The sequence below is a fragment of the Leptonotus elevatus genome, chromosome 7, assembly GCF_054856555.1.
Source record: "Leptonotus elevatus isolate MCC_2025b chromosome 7, RoL_Lele_1.0, whole genome shotgun sequence".
Classification (NCBI taxonomy): Eukaryota; Metazoa; Chordata; class Actinopteri; order Syngnathiformes; family Syngnathidae; genus Leptonotus; species Leptonotus elevatus.
The window spans coordinates 583567-598566 of record NC_141245.1 but is presented as its reverse complement, the minus strand read 5'-3'; the positions used below and the strand labels follow the sequence as shown (position 1 = coordinate 598566).

Here is a 15000-nt window from a genome sequence, read left to right as displayed (position 1 = left end):
GGACTCCTGGACTCTTTAATTACTCCTCTTTGAGCCACAGTTTTTTTTTTACCTCCTCCTCCTCTAGCTGGACTCTTTAATTACTCCTCTTTGATATTTCATTTTTGTGTGGGTCATTTTTGTACGGTTGACTTAATGTCCAACTAAAGTGAAGAAAAACCAAGACGAGAGTATGGAGTTTCTTTTCATTGACGAAGCCGCGGACACTGACGAGGAAATGAGTTTGGGGCGTCAAGCTAAAGCTTTTCTAATTACGAACTGAACCTACACTTAGTATTTTACTTATTTATTTTAATGAATACTCTGACTCAAGTAATTATTTGAAAGACCATATCGTAATTCTACCGAGTAAAAAGTGTTCCGTCAAAAAAGTGGTAAAGTAAGAGAACTCCTGCTTGTGTACATTTGTGGCTACTCTACCCACCACTCGTCACAAATATGTTGTGTAACATTGGAAAAAGTGTGCTTCACTGGACACGTATAAAATTGCAATATTTTTGCTTCTTATTTAAATCAGTATGTATACATATTTACCTTGTAGGAAGGAAAGAAGCAGAGCACACCTTTGGGCACAACTTTGCAGACATGCAGTAGCAGGGCACCAACTTCATCCTGGAAGGCATATGTTTCAGCATGTTGGAAGGTGGCACAGAGGTTTCTGCCATGAGGTCCAGCACCAACAGTCCCAACCCAAACCTGCAGAGGCATTTTATTATTTAATTTTCAAGTTAGGCGGCACGCTGGATGACTGGTTAGCACATCCGCATCCCGGTACAGAGGACGAGAGATCGAGTCCGGGCTTCGGCCTTCCTGGGTGGAGTTTGCATGTTCTCCCCGTGCTTGCGTGGGTTTTCTCCGGGTACTCCGGTTTCCTCCCACATTCCAAAGACATGCATGGGAAGTTAATTGACCACTCCAAATTGTCCCTAGGTGTGATTGTGACAAGGGATGGTTGTTCGTCTCTGTGTGCTCTGCGATTGGCTGGCAACCAGTTCAGGGTGTACCCCGCCTACTGAATGAAGCCAGCTGGGATAGGATCCAGCGGCCCCCGCAACCCTTGTGAGGACAACCGGTTAAGAACATGGATTTTAATTTTAATTGTAATTCATCGCATGACTTATATATATATGCGTATATATATATTAACTCACAATTAATCACAAATGAATCACACATTTTATATCTCAATTTATATCTTAATTTACAATAAAATGTACAATCAAATATTTTTTTGCTAATTTTTCATACTTAACATAGAAGTGGGAAGAAATGGTAACCTAATAGAAATATGGTTGCATTTATTAGTCATGTGTATGTTCCGTTCCGTCTTCAATTCCGCTTATCCGGGGTCGGGTCGCGGGGGCAGCAGCTTTAGCAGGGAAGCCCAGACTTCCCTCTCCCCAGCCACTTCAGCCAGCTCCTCCGATGGGATCCCAAGGCGTTCCCAAGCCAGCCGTGAGACGTAGTCTCTCCAGCGTGTCCTGGGTCGTCCCCGGGGCCTCCTGCCGGTAGGACATGCCCGGAACACCTCCCCAGGGAGGCGCCCAGGAGGCATCCGAACCAGATGCCCCAGCCACCTCAACTGGTTCCTCTCAACATGGAGGAGTAGCGGCTCGACGCTGAGTCCCTCCCGAATGACCGAGCTTCTCACCCTATCTCTAAGGGAGAGCCCGGCTACCCTGCGGAGGAAACTCATTTCGGCCGCTTGTATCCGGGATCTTGTTCTTTCGGTCACGACCCACAGCTCGTGACCATAGGTGAGGGCAGGAACGTAGATCGACCGGTAAATCGAGAGCTTTGCCTTTCGGCTCAGCTCCTCCTTCACCACAACGGACCGATACAGCGTCCGCATCACTGCAGACGCTGCACCGATCCGTCTGTCGATCTCCCACTCTAACCTACCCTCACTCGTGAACAAGACCCCAAGATACTTGAACTCCTCCACTTGGGGCAGGACCTCATCCCCGACCCGCAGAGGGCACTCCACCTATTTCCGACTGAGGACCATGGTCTCGGATTTGGAGGTGCTGATCCTCATCCCAACCGCTTCACACTCTGCTGCAAACCGCTCCAGCGAGAGCTGGAGATCACGGCTTGAAGGTTGAGGAGGTCTTCGAAGTATTCTCCCCACCGATTCACGACGTCCCAAGTCGAGGTCAACAGCACCCCATCTCCACTATACACAGTGTTAATGGCGCACTGCTTTCCTCTCCTGAGACGCCGGATGGTGGACCAGAATTTCCTCGAAGCCGTCCGGAAGTCGTTCTCCATGGCCTCACCGAACTCCTCCCATGTCCGAGTTTTTGCCTCAGCGACCACCGAAGCCGCATTCCGCTTGGCCAGCCGGTACCTGTCAGCAGCCTCCGGAGTCCCACAGGCCAAAAAGGCCCAATAGGACTCCTTCTTCAGCTTGACGGCATCCCTTACCGCTGGTGTCCACCAGCGGGTTCGAGGATTGCCGCCCCGACAGGCACCAACCACCTTACGGCCACAGCTCAGATCGGCCGCTTCAACAATGGAAGCACGGAACATGGTCCATTCGGACTCAACGTCCCCCGCCTCCCCCGGGACAATGGAGAAGCTCTGCCGGAGGTGGGCGTTGAAACTCTTTCTGACAGGGGATTCTGCCAGACGTTCCCAGTAATTTGACACAGTAATTTCGTAATTCATAAAAAATGTTTAAATGAGAAATATACATTGTACTGTAAAAAATGATTTGTGTTTGTCTTTTTTCCGTCACTACAAGTATATGGCATAATGCCGTTTTTAAGACAATGGTAACAGTTCAGTGCAATGCTTTTATTTTGTTAAGTTCAATACGGCTGCGCAATGTAAAATTACGCAACTTTACTGCATACGAATCAGAAGGGATTGGTGTGTTCTTTTCATATTAAGAGCTTTCTAATTTTCAATATGAAGTAACTTGCGAACTTCTGCAGCCAGTCCCCGTTAATATATGTATTATTATTTAATTTATTACAGCTAAATTGTCTCATAGTGACTCCTTTACACAACGTTGAACGCTTTTATTTTGTTAAGTTCTCGGATGTGCACTGTAAGTGACGCAGCTTAATTGCAAGCGAACCAGAGGAAGATATCGACGTGTTACACACTTGAGCTATTTTCTGGATTTGCTGAATAAAATACGCCTCACATCAAAAGATCAAGTGGCTTGGAGTCACTCAGAGTGACAAGACAGCATCCATTCGGTTCTTGGCTCTCACGGGGTTGAGAGTGCCCATGGACTCCTCTTGGAGAGCTGTAGCAGCCTAGCTCGGTGATAATCCTTAACCGGTGCTACAGAGTGCATTCTGTCAAAAGCAGGGAGCCGGTGGTAGTGTTACACAGTCCAAATGGCTCCTCCACTCAAACATTCTGCCCCTTAAACATTGTGTATTTTAGCACCAGTGCAGTACAGAGCATTTCTATTGGGTATTTTTGACATGGACGTTTCTGATGCGTCGCAACTGGAATTCCTTTAGTAGAGGCTTTCCAAATAAGGGGGCGGTCGTTAATTGAGCGTTAAAAAAATATTTATGCCGTTTGGAAATTGGAAGCGGACGTAAAACATGGCGGACGAGCAAAATCTGTCGTAAACAAGTGTTTTCTACTTCACGATTATTTGTTTTCATTTATTTGGTTAAATGTATGAAGATTATTCACCCTCAATTGTTAATGTCATTAGCTTGTTGAAAAAAAGAGAATAACAATAATACTGTATTGTTTTATACTTCTATTGTGGTAAAGTCTTGTTCATACGCCCTACACGCTCTTCACTGCCTCCTGTCGTCTGGGAGGCCACCTCATTTCCGCACAGAACATGTATGTGCCAAGCATACTCCAACCGTAAGTCCTTTCATGAGGGAAATGGAACATCTATCCGCGAGCACAGCTTTTGCCTGATCAGTAAAAGTAATGTACCTGGAAAGGCAAGGCAAGGCAGTTATATTTCTATAGCACATTTCATGCACAAGACAATGTGCTTGAAAGGAAGGAAGGATGTAGCCAGGTATTGCTCACTTACAAAGAAAATAATGCTGCATGAAGGTGAACATTCCTTGGAGACCTATGCCATTTTTAAATGATGGGTCAGGGGTGACCAATCAGGTTTTGATTATGTGCATGTTTATTTCCTAATCTACTTGGGAAGTTAAAAAGGCAAAACTCCAATTACTGTGTCAGGAAAAAGGAACAAGTAAGACATACAAAGTTAAAATAAGCAAAGAAAAATCAGCTGAAGAGGAATGGTCATTGTGAGGGAGCTGTCCACCCTCCTTCACTGAAAAGGGGTGATTGGAACACTTGCATGGAGGCACACTCATGTGAGTGCAGGCCTGGGGCCTCATGTACTAAGACTTGCATGGTTTTCATAAAACACGCCGTACGTCCATATCCAGAAACTGTCTCACGCATAAAAAAATCCAGATATACGAATCTGTGCGTACGTACGAATCCAAGCACATTTCTTTCATACATCTCAATCAATGCGGAAATGTTAGAGTACCAGACTCCTCCCTCTCCACGCCCATACATAAATATGCAAATTAGTACAAACAAACCTTGAAGGTGGGAATGATTACGATGCATGATAAGATAATCACATTATAAAGCATGAGGCACAAATGAAAAAAAACCAATGTGAGCTGGAGACAATTGTAAACAAAGTAGAGGCCCGAAAATGTTTGTCTTCGGAAGTCAATAACAACCTCCTTGATGAAAGTGCCGGCGGAGTATCACGGCCATCGCCGGCTGAATGCTGAAGGGGCATCAAATTGTGATTGTGGAGGCTTCAAGTTAAATTTATTACAATAATATAAGACAACCCTCTGCCACCGCTGATACCGGATGAATGACATGTTTAAGGAGCATCGATCTGATTGTGATCGTGGAGGTTTAAACTTGGAAGATGCTCACGACGCACACAACCGCCCCTCTCCCCGCGCGCCCCACTGTGACAATATTTCGTGGCACCGCATGCTTGTTTAAGGTGCATCATTTTGTCATTGATTAATTTGTGATCGGAAAACCTACGCTAAACCCCCCTCCCACCTTTCCATGCAGCCTAGGCACATAACGTCCGCCGTACACCACCACGACGACGATTACGTCTTCAGCGCATGGGTGCAGCCATGTACCGCCCCCTCCGTGGTGTAAAAATAATCTGATGTCTAAATATTACATATATTTTTACAGCGACCACCTCTCACAACAGCCCAGCATCACCTCTATGACTCGCCAACGGCTCCAAAGCAAGAAAAACCTGTGTACGCCAGCCAAGGAGTTGCCGTGAAGCACCGCACATTCCCACGTTCATTTCACTCTTGATACATCTGAACGTGAGAGTGAAGGGTGCGTACGCACAAAAACGTCGCGTACGCACCCTTCATACATGAGGCCCCAGGTGCACCTCATTCCCATTTGATTGGACTCATTGGACTGTCCCAAGTGGCAGCTAGTGGAGGGGAAATGGGATACTCTTCCTTTTGTGAGGCAAAGTTTATTTGGAAACTATTATTGTGATTTGTAAGAACACAACCTTGACTGCACTTCTACGTGTGTGTATATATTTTTGCAGTTGTGTGAATATGTTTGTAGGTGTTGTATGTGGGCGAGGTCACTCCTCAAATAAGGTTGGTGGTTGAGGCCACCACTTAAAGAGGGTTTTGGAAAGCTGTCTTTTTGAGAAAGCCTGATGTACAGGTTTTTTGGCCTATAAGGCGCACCTGACTATAAGCCGCGCTAGCTAAATTTGGGGAATACTCGAGTTTGTTACACATAAAAGCCGCATCCGACTGTAAACCTCAGGTGTTTTAATGTTACCGCACCGGGTTCCCGCTACTTTCTTTTCCATAATGAGAACAGAAATGATCTCGCTCTCGTTCTGTCTCTCCTACTGTATTTGGGCCGACTTGGTTAGTTTTGCTCTGCCTGTCGCTCTTGTGCTTCCTTTATAGTGCACCCCATTGTGATCTGATGGATAAGCCGCACTTTTGTATTAACCGCAGGGTCAAATGCAAATGAAAAAAGTAGCAGCTTGTAGTCCAGAAATTACTGTATGTAGAGGGGATTCACTGCTGTGCATGGTGAATAAACGAAGAGCTCGTAAACCTGGTTCCATCTTGGTTTTTTTCATCAGAGGCCACGGCCATCCTCGGCTAGTAAGAGGCCACGCCACAACAACAAAAAATCTTACATTCAGTGTCAGAAGTGGGATCGTCGCTGCCAATTTGAGAACGCACCACAACAGCAATGGGCTTAAAAAGAAGCCGGTAAAGGTCACACCGGAGAAGCAGCCTTTTGGAGAAGGGGACACAGGAGCCAAGTCCATGGTGGACCGATCCAGGAAGGAATCACCAGGTGATGTTTATTTGGTCTCCGTTGTGTGTATGCTCCGAAGGTACCTGCAGTGTCAGACTGACTTTGGTAATCAGTGAAACATGGAGGCACAGAGGCAAGATGACCAATGAAGGCAGCTGCAGGCACAGGTCAGCCGCCTTTGTGAAGCTTGGAGGCCCAGGGTAGAAGTCCCGCAACTCCCCAGCCTGACCTTTTTTGTTGTGCTGTGTGATGGCATCAGTGGATGAAAAATGCTGTGTTAATGCATGCTTTAGTTCAGTGCTGAGTGTATTTTATATTGGGTATATTGTTAGACTACTAAGGGGGGTCCTTGTGCCAGTATTAACGGAAGTAGTCACGGTCGGCGCGATAATCTCCTTCCTAAATCCACTATGGTTCGTAGCACTGTACGTTTTTCTATGCTGCCACAGGCACTACTGTCTTTCTTTGGGCCCAAGTAAAAATTGTCGCGGAAAAATGAAAATGCACTTGCGAACGTACAAAGCACACGAGAGTATTCACCCGCTCTGACTGGAATTGCGCAGCGCTTCGTCTCCATTACCACAACGTGAGCATTCGGCATCGCTCGGCTTTGCTCGGGTGTTCAAACTCCAAGAATGAGGTCAAACTCCGAGGCATTTTTTACTCTGATTTTTTGGTCTAAGTCAGATTTGTACAAGTTCTGAGACGTTCCACTGTAATGTGATTTGTAAGAACACAACATTGACTGCACTTCTACGTGTGTGCATATATGTATATATATATGTTGTTTATATTTTTGCAGTTGTGTGAATATATTTGTAGGTATAGTGTATGTAGGTCACCCCTCAAATAAGGTTGGGGGTTGAGGCCACCACTTTAAGAGGGTTTTGTAAATCTGTCTTTTTGAGAAAGCCTGATGTATGTGAAAGGGATTCACTACTGCGCATGGTAAATACACTTGCAATAAAGCTCGTAAACCTGGTTCCATCTTAGTTTCTTTGATCACCGACTCAGAGGCCACAGCCATCCTGGGCTAGTAAGAGGCCACAACAAAAATCTTAGTCATGAACGAGAGTTCATTTAATTAAGATTTAAACAAGCCAAATCAGTTTGGCCCGGTTTAATGTTAAATTATGTAATGTCATAAAGGCTGTATCTCACTTAGCGGCACAAGCTTGCGAGGGTGCAAGCAGGTAGCTGGTGTTCGCATTTTATCAGGCTTCATTCAAGACTGCAAAATATTGCAGACATTCGGCAGACTCTCTCAAAACAATTATTATGCTCCCAACCAGCTTTTCTTGTCGCCATCAAATTTTGAACATACTTAAAATTTCTTTGTGAACGTAAAACATGGTTTATAGAAATCTGGACGTCACGTGACTATTTCCCTGAACACGCAGTATCTGGCAGTATCGAAGCCTATTACTGTACTTGCAATGGATGTACTCCCGTTTATCCGTCAACTTTCTATCCAAGAGCATTCACACTCAATTTGACAAAAAGGACATGAAATACATGCGCAAGATGGATAGGTTGGATTATATTACCATTGCCGATGAAGTGTCAGGAGTGCTTTTTTTTCCAACTCTGTGATGCTGGTACATGGAATCCCCCCCCCCCCCCCCTCACACTGCTGAGTGCTTGATAATGTGATCATACAAAGGCTTTACAAGTTTGTACAATCCAGATTTATGTGTGGTCAAAAATGCCATCGAAGATTGCATTCCATCATTGACGGAATGCCCATTTTGCTGATAAATGACGCAGAGCACTGCAATGTACGTTGATGGCAGATGTTGGTTGGTTATGTCACCTCTATAAGCATTAAACACATAAACAGCTACTGTTGGCCATAGTTGATGTAGAAAAAAGAACAACAGCCTAATGGGCGCCACACAGAGGAGGCAATGTCGTTCGCTCTAAATGAATTTCTTATGGAAGCAGGGCGACGAGGTGAAGATCGCCTGCCCTCCTCGCACTGGGAATCAAGTGACATTTGTGCTCGTTCACGTAGATGTGCACGCGAAAGCCTGTGACGCGATATTAGAAAGTAGAAAAATGAACGCAGGGCATGCTACACAGTGCGCTATCCAGAGAAATGGAGGAGCTAATTTTAGCAGTGTCCAACTATATCATTTTGCATGATACTTCACGCAATGATTTCCGTGACGTCAACAAAAATGCATGGGAGCTTGTTGGTTTGAGGGTTAATTTGTCCGGTAAGTTTTCTTTAGCGTTTTTCTAACAGTTAAAATAATAATCATAATAATGATGATGATGATGATGATGATGATAGAAAAAAAAGCAAATGTATGCAGTATTAGTGACTTTTGGTACATCTTATACGTTATATTGTGAAACTTGTTTTGAAAAGCATAGAATAAAACTTAATGGAATCACAAAATCACATATAAAGTACGTTGACCTGAGATTTGTTGATGACATGGTTGGCCTCGAGTTGAATAGAAAATTTCACCCCAAGTTCCGAAGAGAAGGATCCCATTGGTGACAGTGTCCCAGATGTCAAAACAATGCTGTGGACTGTCCCACTTAAGTCAGTAAAGGCCTAAAAAAAGACAATACACACAACAGGTTTAAACTGATTACTTCATACATACATACATACTTCGGGTAGTAGGCGGGGAACACCATGAAGTGGTTGCCAGCCTATCGCAGGGCCCACACACAGACCTAGGTACAATTCAGTTGTTCAATTAACCTACCATTCTTTTCTTTCTTTTTTTTTTTTTTTTTTTAAACCTGAGTACCGGGAGAAAATCCACGAACATGCAAACTCTACCCAGGAAGGCCAGAACCCAAATTCAATCTCACAACCTCTGCAATGGGAGTCGGCCACTATGCCCTGATTATTGCATTTCATAGCTTTTTTTAAATTCAACTCAGTGCTCCAGCCATTACTGTATATTGTAGTCATTACCATAATTTTTTAAAAGGCACTGCCAAATTAGCCACCATGTTACACAAATTTGAGGTTAGGCTGATACACATAAAACCAATCAATGATGAGGCCTTTGGTAGCTTCTCAGTTTTGTAGGTTTTCAACAAAAGCTTAGAGGCTAGACTTATAAATTGTTTAATCTTTAATCTAAAAAGAATGATTAATTCTACATTTTGGTGCATTCTAATTATTGTGTCCATAGTGGTTGTGTCGCTCTGAAGGGGCCATGAGAGTCCTTTGCTAAATTCAGACTCAAAGTGGAGTGAGCATTCCACCTCACTTTACTCGCTGGAGTTAGATCGCGGGAGTTTGTACGACATGGCTGCTTCATTTGCGCACACCGAAGCAGGGGTGGGGTATCGTTTGGTAGAAAACCACAGGTGCCGGTCAGAAAATTAAATTATTGAGGTAAAGTCTATTCATTTCAATAATTTGTTTCACAAAGTGAAACTTTTATGTTCCATTAGTTCACGACATGAAGAGAGAGTCAAAGCTGTCAACTGATCACCACCTGGTGGTGTGTTGGCTCTAATGGTGGGGAAAAATGCCGGTCTGACCTGGCAGACACAAACATATTGTGAGGGTTTGCTGGGAAGTATTGGCAGAATCCCCTGTCAGAAGGCGTTTGAAAACCCACCTCCAGCAGAACTTGCAGGGGGCATTGAGTCTGATTGTTGAGGTGGCCAATCGTTGCTGTGGCCATAAGGTGCTCAGTGCCTTTCGTGGCGGCAATCCCTGAATCCACTGGTGGAAACCAGCAGTAAGGCATGCCGTCAAGATGAAGAAGGAGTCTTATCTGGCCTTTTTGGCTTGTGGGACTCTGGAGGAAGCCGACAGGTACTGGTTGGCCAAGCAGAACATTGCTTCGGCAGTCGTTGAGGCAAAAACATCGGGCATGAGAGGAGTTTAGCAAAGCCATGGAAAACAACTTCCAGACCACTTCAAGGATATTCTGGTCCACCACCCGGCATCTCAGGAGGGGGAAGCAGTTCACCAGTAACAATGTTTATAGTGGAAATGGGGCACTGCTGACCTCGGATAGGGACATATAAACATTTATTTATATATATATATATATATATATATATATATAAATAAGTGTATAAATATATAAAAAATATATATATATATATATATATATATAAATAAATATATATATAAATATATATATATATATATAAATATATATATATATATATATATATATATATAAATATATATATATATAAATATATATATAAATATATATATATATAAATATATATATAAATATATATATATATAAATATAAATATATATATATAAATATATATATAAATATATATATATATAAATATATATATATATATATATATATAAATATGAATATATATAAATATATATATATATAAATATATATAAATATATATATATATAAATATATATATATATAAATATATATATATAAATATATATATATATAAATATATATATATATATAAATATATATATATATATATAAATATATATATATATATATAAATATATATATAATTATATAAATATATATATAAATATATAAATATATATATATAAATATATATATAAATATATAAATATAAATATATATATAAATATATATATAAATATATATATATATACTTACAGGTGAAATGTACATCCACAGAGCTTTTTAACTGGCAATCTGTGCAGTTTACCGCTACACATGTAGGCATTTTGCAGTGAAATGCGTATACCAAGAAACGTTTCTTGGGAGTCCCAAGATGGCGGCCCCGCGGCTTCAAAAGTCTCGACCTATGGCCTCTCCAGCGGGCGGCCGTGGATGGGGCGCCTCTCGGGAGCTCCCTGCCCTGCCGCGACCCGGAGCCGCAGGGTCGGAGAGGCGGGTGCCGGTTGTTTGGTTGCGACGGAGTGGCGAGCTGTGTGCCGTGTGAAGCCCTACTTCCCCTTGCTAAAATATTTGTTTTTCTTTTCAATTGATTTGTACAATTAAAAGGGCAAAAAAAAGAAAAAAAAACTTGAAATGATTCATCTTGGGCTCAATTAAACAGGGGTGTGCAGATATTATCCAGTGTATATGCTGAAAAGAACAATGGATTTTATGATCTACTTCTACTGTGTTTATCTACAGTACTACTGAATAAAACATCAAATCAAGTACATATGCAATCTCACCACAGCAGGATTGAGGCACCAGAAACTCAATAACAGAGATCCAGTCTTCACTCTGACTCTTTGGTGTTGTCTATGGCCTTGTTGCACAGCACTCATGTTAGGCATGGCTTTACTCCTCCAAGAATATGTCTTTTGAAGTGCAACTCTGTAGTCTTCAGAATACCTACATATACCCGGACCCAGACAAAGAAACATACATGCACTCAAATTTTCACCATTTACATGCATCTTTGGCATTCAATCTAATGCCGATAATATTTAGCTCTGAGAACTGGTGCCATAAAACGGCAACAAACATTAACATCAATTCAAGGATTATCAGTACAGAAAATTGATTGACGGGTAGAAATTGTCAGCAACAAGAATAATCAGTATACACTAACATGATATACTGTATTACAATACAGCAGGTTTGGTTTTGTGTTTTGGGACGACACAAACCTGCAGTTGTCTCTGTAGAGGAAGTCAAGAACCATTAAGAGTCCTTTGAGGATACTGGATGATGATGAGCTGATGGTTGGGACCTGCATCATGTCATCTTTAAATCCCATAATCTCCTCCTTTTCCAGCACGGCAGCCATACTCTGCTGCAACGTGAGGCATAAATTAAATAATTTTGTGATCAATGTGATTTTACTGATGATTAAAAAAGTAAAATAAATAAAACAGTACAAAATGATTAATACTAGAAACATTTCCGCGGAAATTTTGAATGGGCCTGCTGACTCTTGCAAGGTGGAAAGACGCAATACTTGTAGCAATAGTAGTAGTAGTATAGTAGTAGGACTTTTAGTAGTAGCAAGTACTTGTAGTAGTAGTAAGTAGTAGTAGTAGTAGTAGTAATAGTACTTGTACTTGTACTTGTAGTAGTAGTATTAGTAGTACTTGTAGTTGTAGTAATTTTAGTAGTAGTCAAATGGCCAAGATGGCCCAGGTGGGCGAGGGGGAGAGAGTCCTTGGCGTACCTAATCAATTGGCCAAGATGGCCGCCGCCCTGGGCGAGCGGAGTGGCGAGAATCCTGGGCGTACCAAATCAATTGGCCAAGATGGCCACCACCCTGGGCGAGCGGAGTGGCGAGAATCCTGGGCGTACCTAATCAATTGGCCAAGATGGCCGCCGCCCCGGGTGGGCGGAGGGGAGAGAATCCTTGGTGTACCTAATTAATTGGCCAAGATGGTCGCCGCCCTGGGTAGGCGTAGTGGCGAGAATCCAGGGTGTACCTAATGAATTGACCAGAATCCTGGGCGTACCTAATCATATGCCCAAGATAGTAGTAGTAGTAATAGTATTTGCAATAGAAGTAGTAGTCGTACATAGGCCAAGCCTTGAGTACACCAAGAAAAAAAGGGGGTGAGTTGAGCACAACAGTGAGATGATTGGCTGAGGCAGTTGCTATGCAAAAGTGAGAGAACAGGCAGTATAGCTAAAAAAGCACTATTTAAATAGCAGTCCATTTCATTTCATTTCATTTAAAAATAATAATAATAATAATAATAATGTGTGTCTTTTTTTTTTAAATGTATTTAAAAAAATGTAAATGAGCTGAACAGTTTAAAATTTAAACGATTGGAATTGGTCAAGAAATGTGTAAGTTAACCATAATCAACAGAAACTAAAAGTATCTTACTGTCGCTTTAAGAAACATGCACATTCACACACACACATTGGACTTTAACATGTTGGAGACAGTATTATTAGTAGGACTTGTCGTTTGTAGTAATTTTAGTAGTAGTCAAATGGCCAAGATGGCTGCCGACCCGGGTGGGCGAGGGGGAGAGAGTCCTTGGCGTACCTAATCAATTGGCCAAGATGGCCGCCGCCCTGGGCGAGCGGAGTGGCGAGAATCCTGGGCGTACCTAATCAATTGGCCAAGATGGCCGCCGCCCCGGGTAGGCGGAGGGGAGAGAATCCTTGGTGTACCTAATTAATTGGCCAAGATGGCCGCCGCCCTGGGCGAGCGGAGTGGCGAGAATCCTGGGCGTACCTAATTAATTTGCCAAGATCGCCGCCGACCCGGGTGGGCGAGATGGAGAGAGTCCTTGGCGTACCTAATCAATTTGCCAAGATGGCCGCCGCCCTGGGCGAGCGGAGTGGCGAGAATTCTGGGTGTACCTAATCAATTGGCCAAGATGGCCGCCACCATGGGATATCGGAGTGGCGAGAATACTGGGCGTACCTAATCAATTGGCAAAGATGGCCGCCCGTACATAGGCCAAGCCTTGAGTACACATAGAAAAAAGGGGGTGAGTTGAGCTCAACAGTGAGAGAGATGATTGGCTGAGGCAGTTGCTATGCAAGTAAGTGAGAGATCAGGCAGTAAAGATAAAAAAGCACTATTTAAATAGCAGTCCATTCCATTGCATTTAAAAAAAATTATAATAATAGTTTTTTTTTTTTGAAAATGTATTGAAAAAAATGTAAATGAGCTGAACAGTTTAAAATTTAAACGATTGGAATCGGTCAAGAAATGTGGAAGTTAACCATATCAACATAAACTAAAAGTATCTTACTATCCCTTTAAGAAACATGCACATGGGTTGACGGATCTGCACGTGTTCTGCATCCCTACTCAGCTCCTCCAACAAGCAAAAAAAAAAACAAGCAAGTGTCTGTTTGAATTAAGTTAAGTTGAATTAATGTTTGTGAGTACCGGGAGAAGGAGAGGGTTGCTTGGTAAACTATGTCAAAAAAGAGAACGCTGCCGAGTCCTGCAATACAGGTGAGCCACTCTTTCTCCCACAGCGCCTTCCTTTTTTTCTTTGATGAGAGCCCCTTGAGCGCTTCCACTTTTTCACTTGCATTCTGGTGGCCGTGCTAAATACTTTAGCTAATGTTAGCACTATTGCTATCAACAGTTTTAAACAAGTAAACACTTACCATTATCTCCGGGTGACTACAGATCTGTACAGGATGCCGTGTGTGACTTTGCAGTCTGTTCCCAAAGCCGATTGGCTGGTGCAAAGAAATTTATTTATTTTTAGGCATTGGTGAATATGTGTATGTGCCGATTTTAAGTGCGCCGCACCGTGTCCCGCTTCAAATAGCCTACAAATGCGTCATCTGCACCGCATGCATCCGTGCCCGCCGGTGCAAAGTACTGTACATTGACTATAAAGTGCAATTGCACCGCCAGAAAATGCTCAGTTGCTCACCTCGTTTGGTGTTTAATGTACCATTCACCAACATGTCTCTGATGTCTGTGGTGTGGACGCATTTCAATTTATATTGTGCTTTGTTAAAATGTCCGTGCTAAATAGGCCTAAATATTTTATAATATTATATTTTTAATTAATTATGATAAATGCAATCATAATTTTAAAAAATGGCATAATTTTTTGGGGGCGTTTCCGTTTTCGGCCAAGCATTTCTCATTTTCAGTTTTTGGTTTCAGCCCAAAAAAAAAATTTTTGGTGCATCCCTAGTCCATACCAAATGTACGCCAGTAACATGGTAAATGGCCCCGAGTTGAAGTACAGCTTTTTGGACTTTGTTTTTCCTGTTATACCGAACTTGTAACGAACCGTGACCCAAAGCTGAGGTACATACC

The 15000-nt window shown here is 42.6% G+C and overlaps 1 protein-coding gene across 7 annotated transcripts in view; it reads right to left on the bottom strand.

Moving 5' to 3' along the window:
- The window catches only part of brip1 (BRCA1 interacting helicase 1), a 125116-nt gene that overhangs the window by 55171 nt on the left and 54945 nt on the right, over nucleotides 1-15000 (bottom strand). For 3 of the 7 annotated variants that reach the window (XM_086081372.1, XM_086081376.1, XM_086081377.1), the window contains 5 exons: nucleotides 14331-14405; nucleotides 11894-12039; nucleotides 11453-11615; nucleotides 8744-8884; nucleotides 535-696 (listed from right to left, as the gene is read on the bottom strand). In XM_086081372.1, the coding sequence (XP_085937498.1) occupies nucleotides 535-696; nucleotides 8744-8884; nucleotides 11453-11615; nucleotides 11894-12039; nucleotides 14331-14405 (687 nt within the window). The remainder of the gene's footprint in view (nucleotides 1-534; nucleotides 697-8743; nucleotides 8885-11452; nucleotides 11616-11893; nucleotides 12040-14330; nucleotides 14406-15000) is intronic. The other 4 variants (XM_086081373.1, XM_086081379.1, XM_086081375.1 and 1 more) reach the window with 3 other exon arrangements.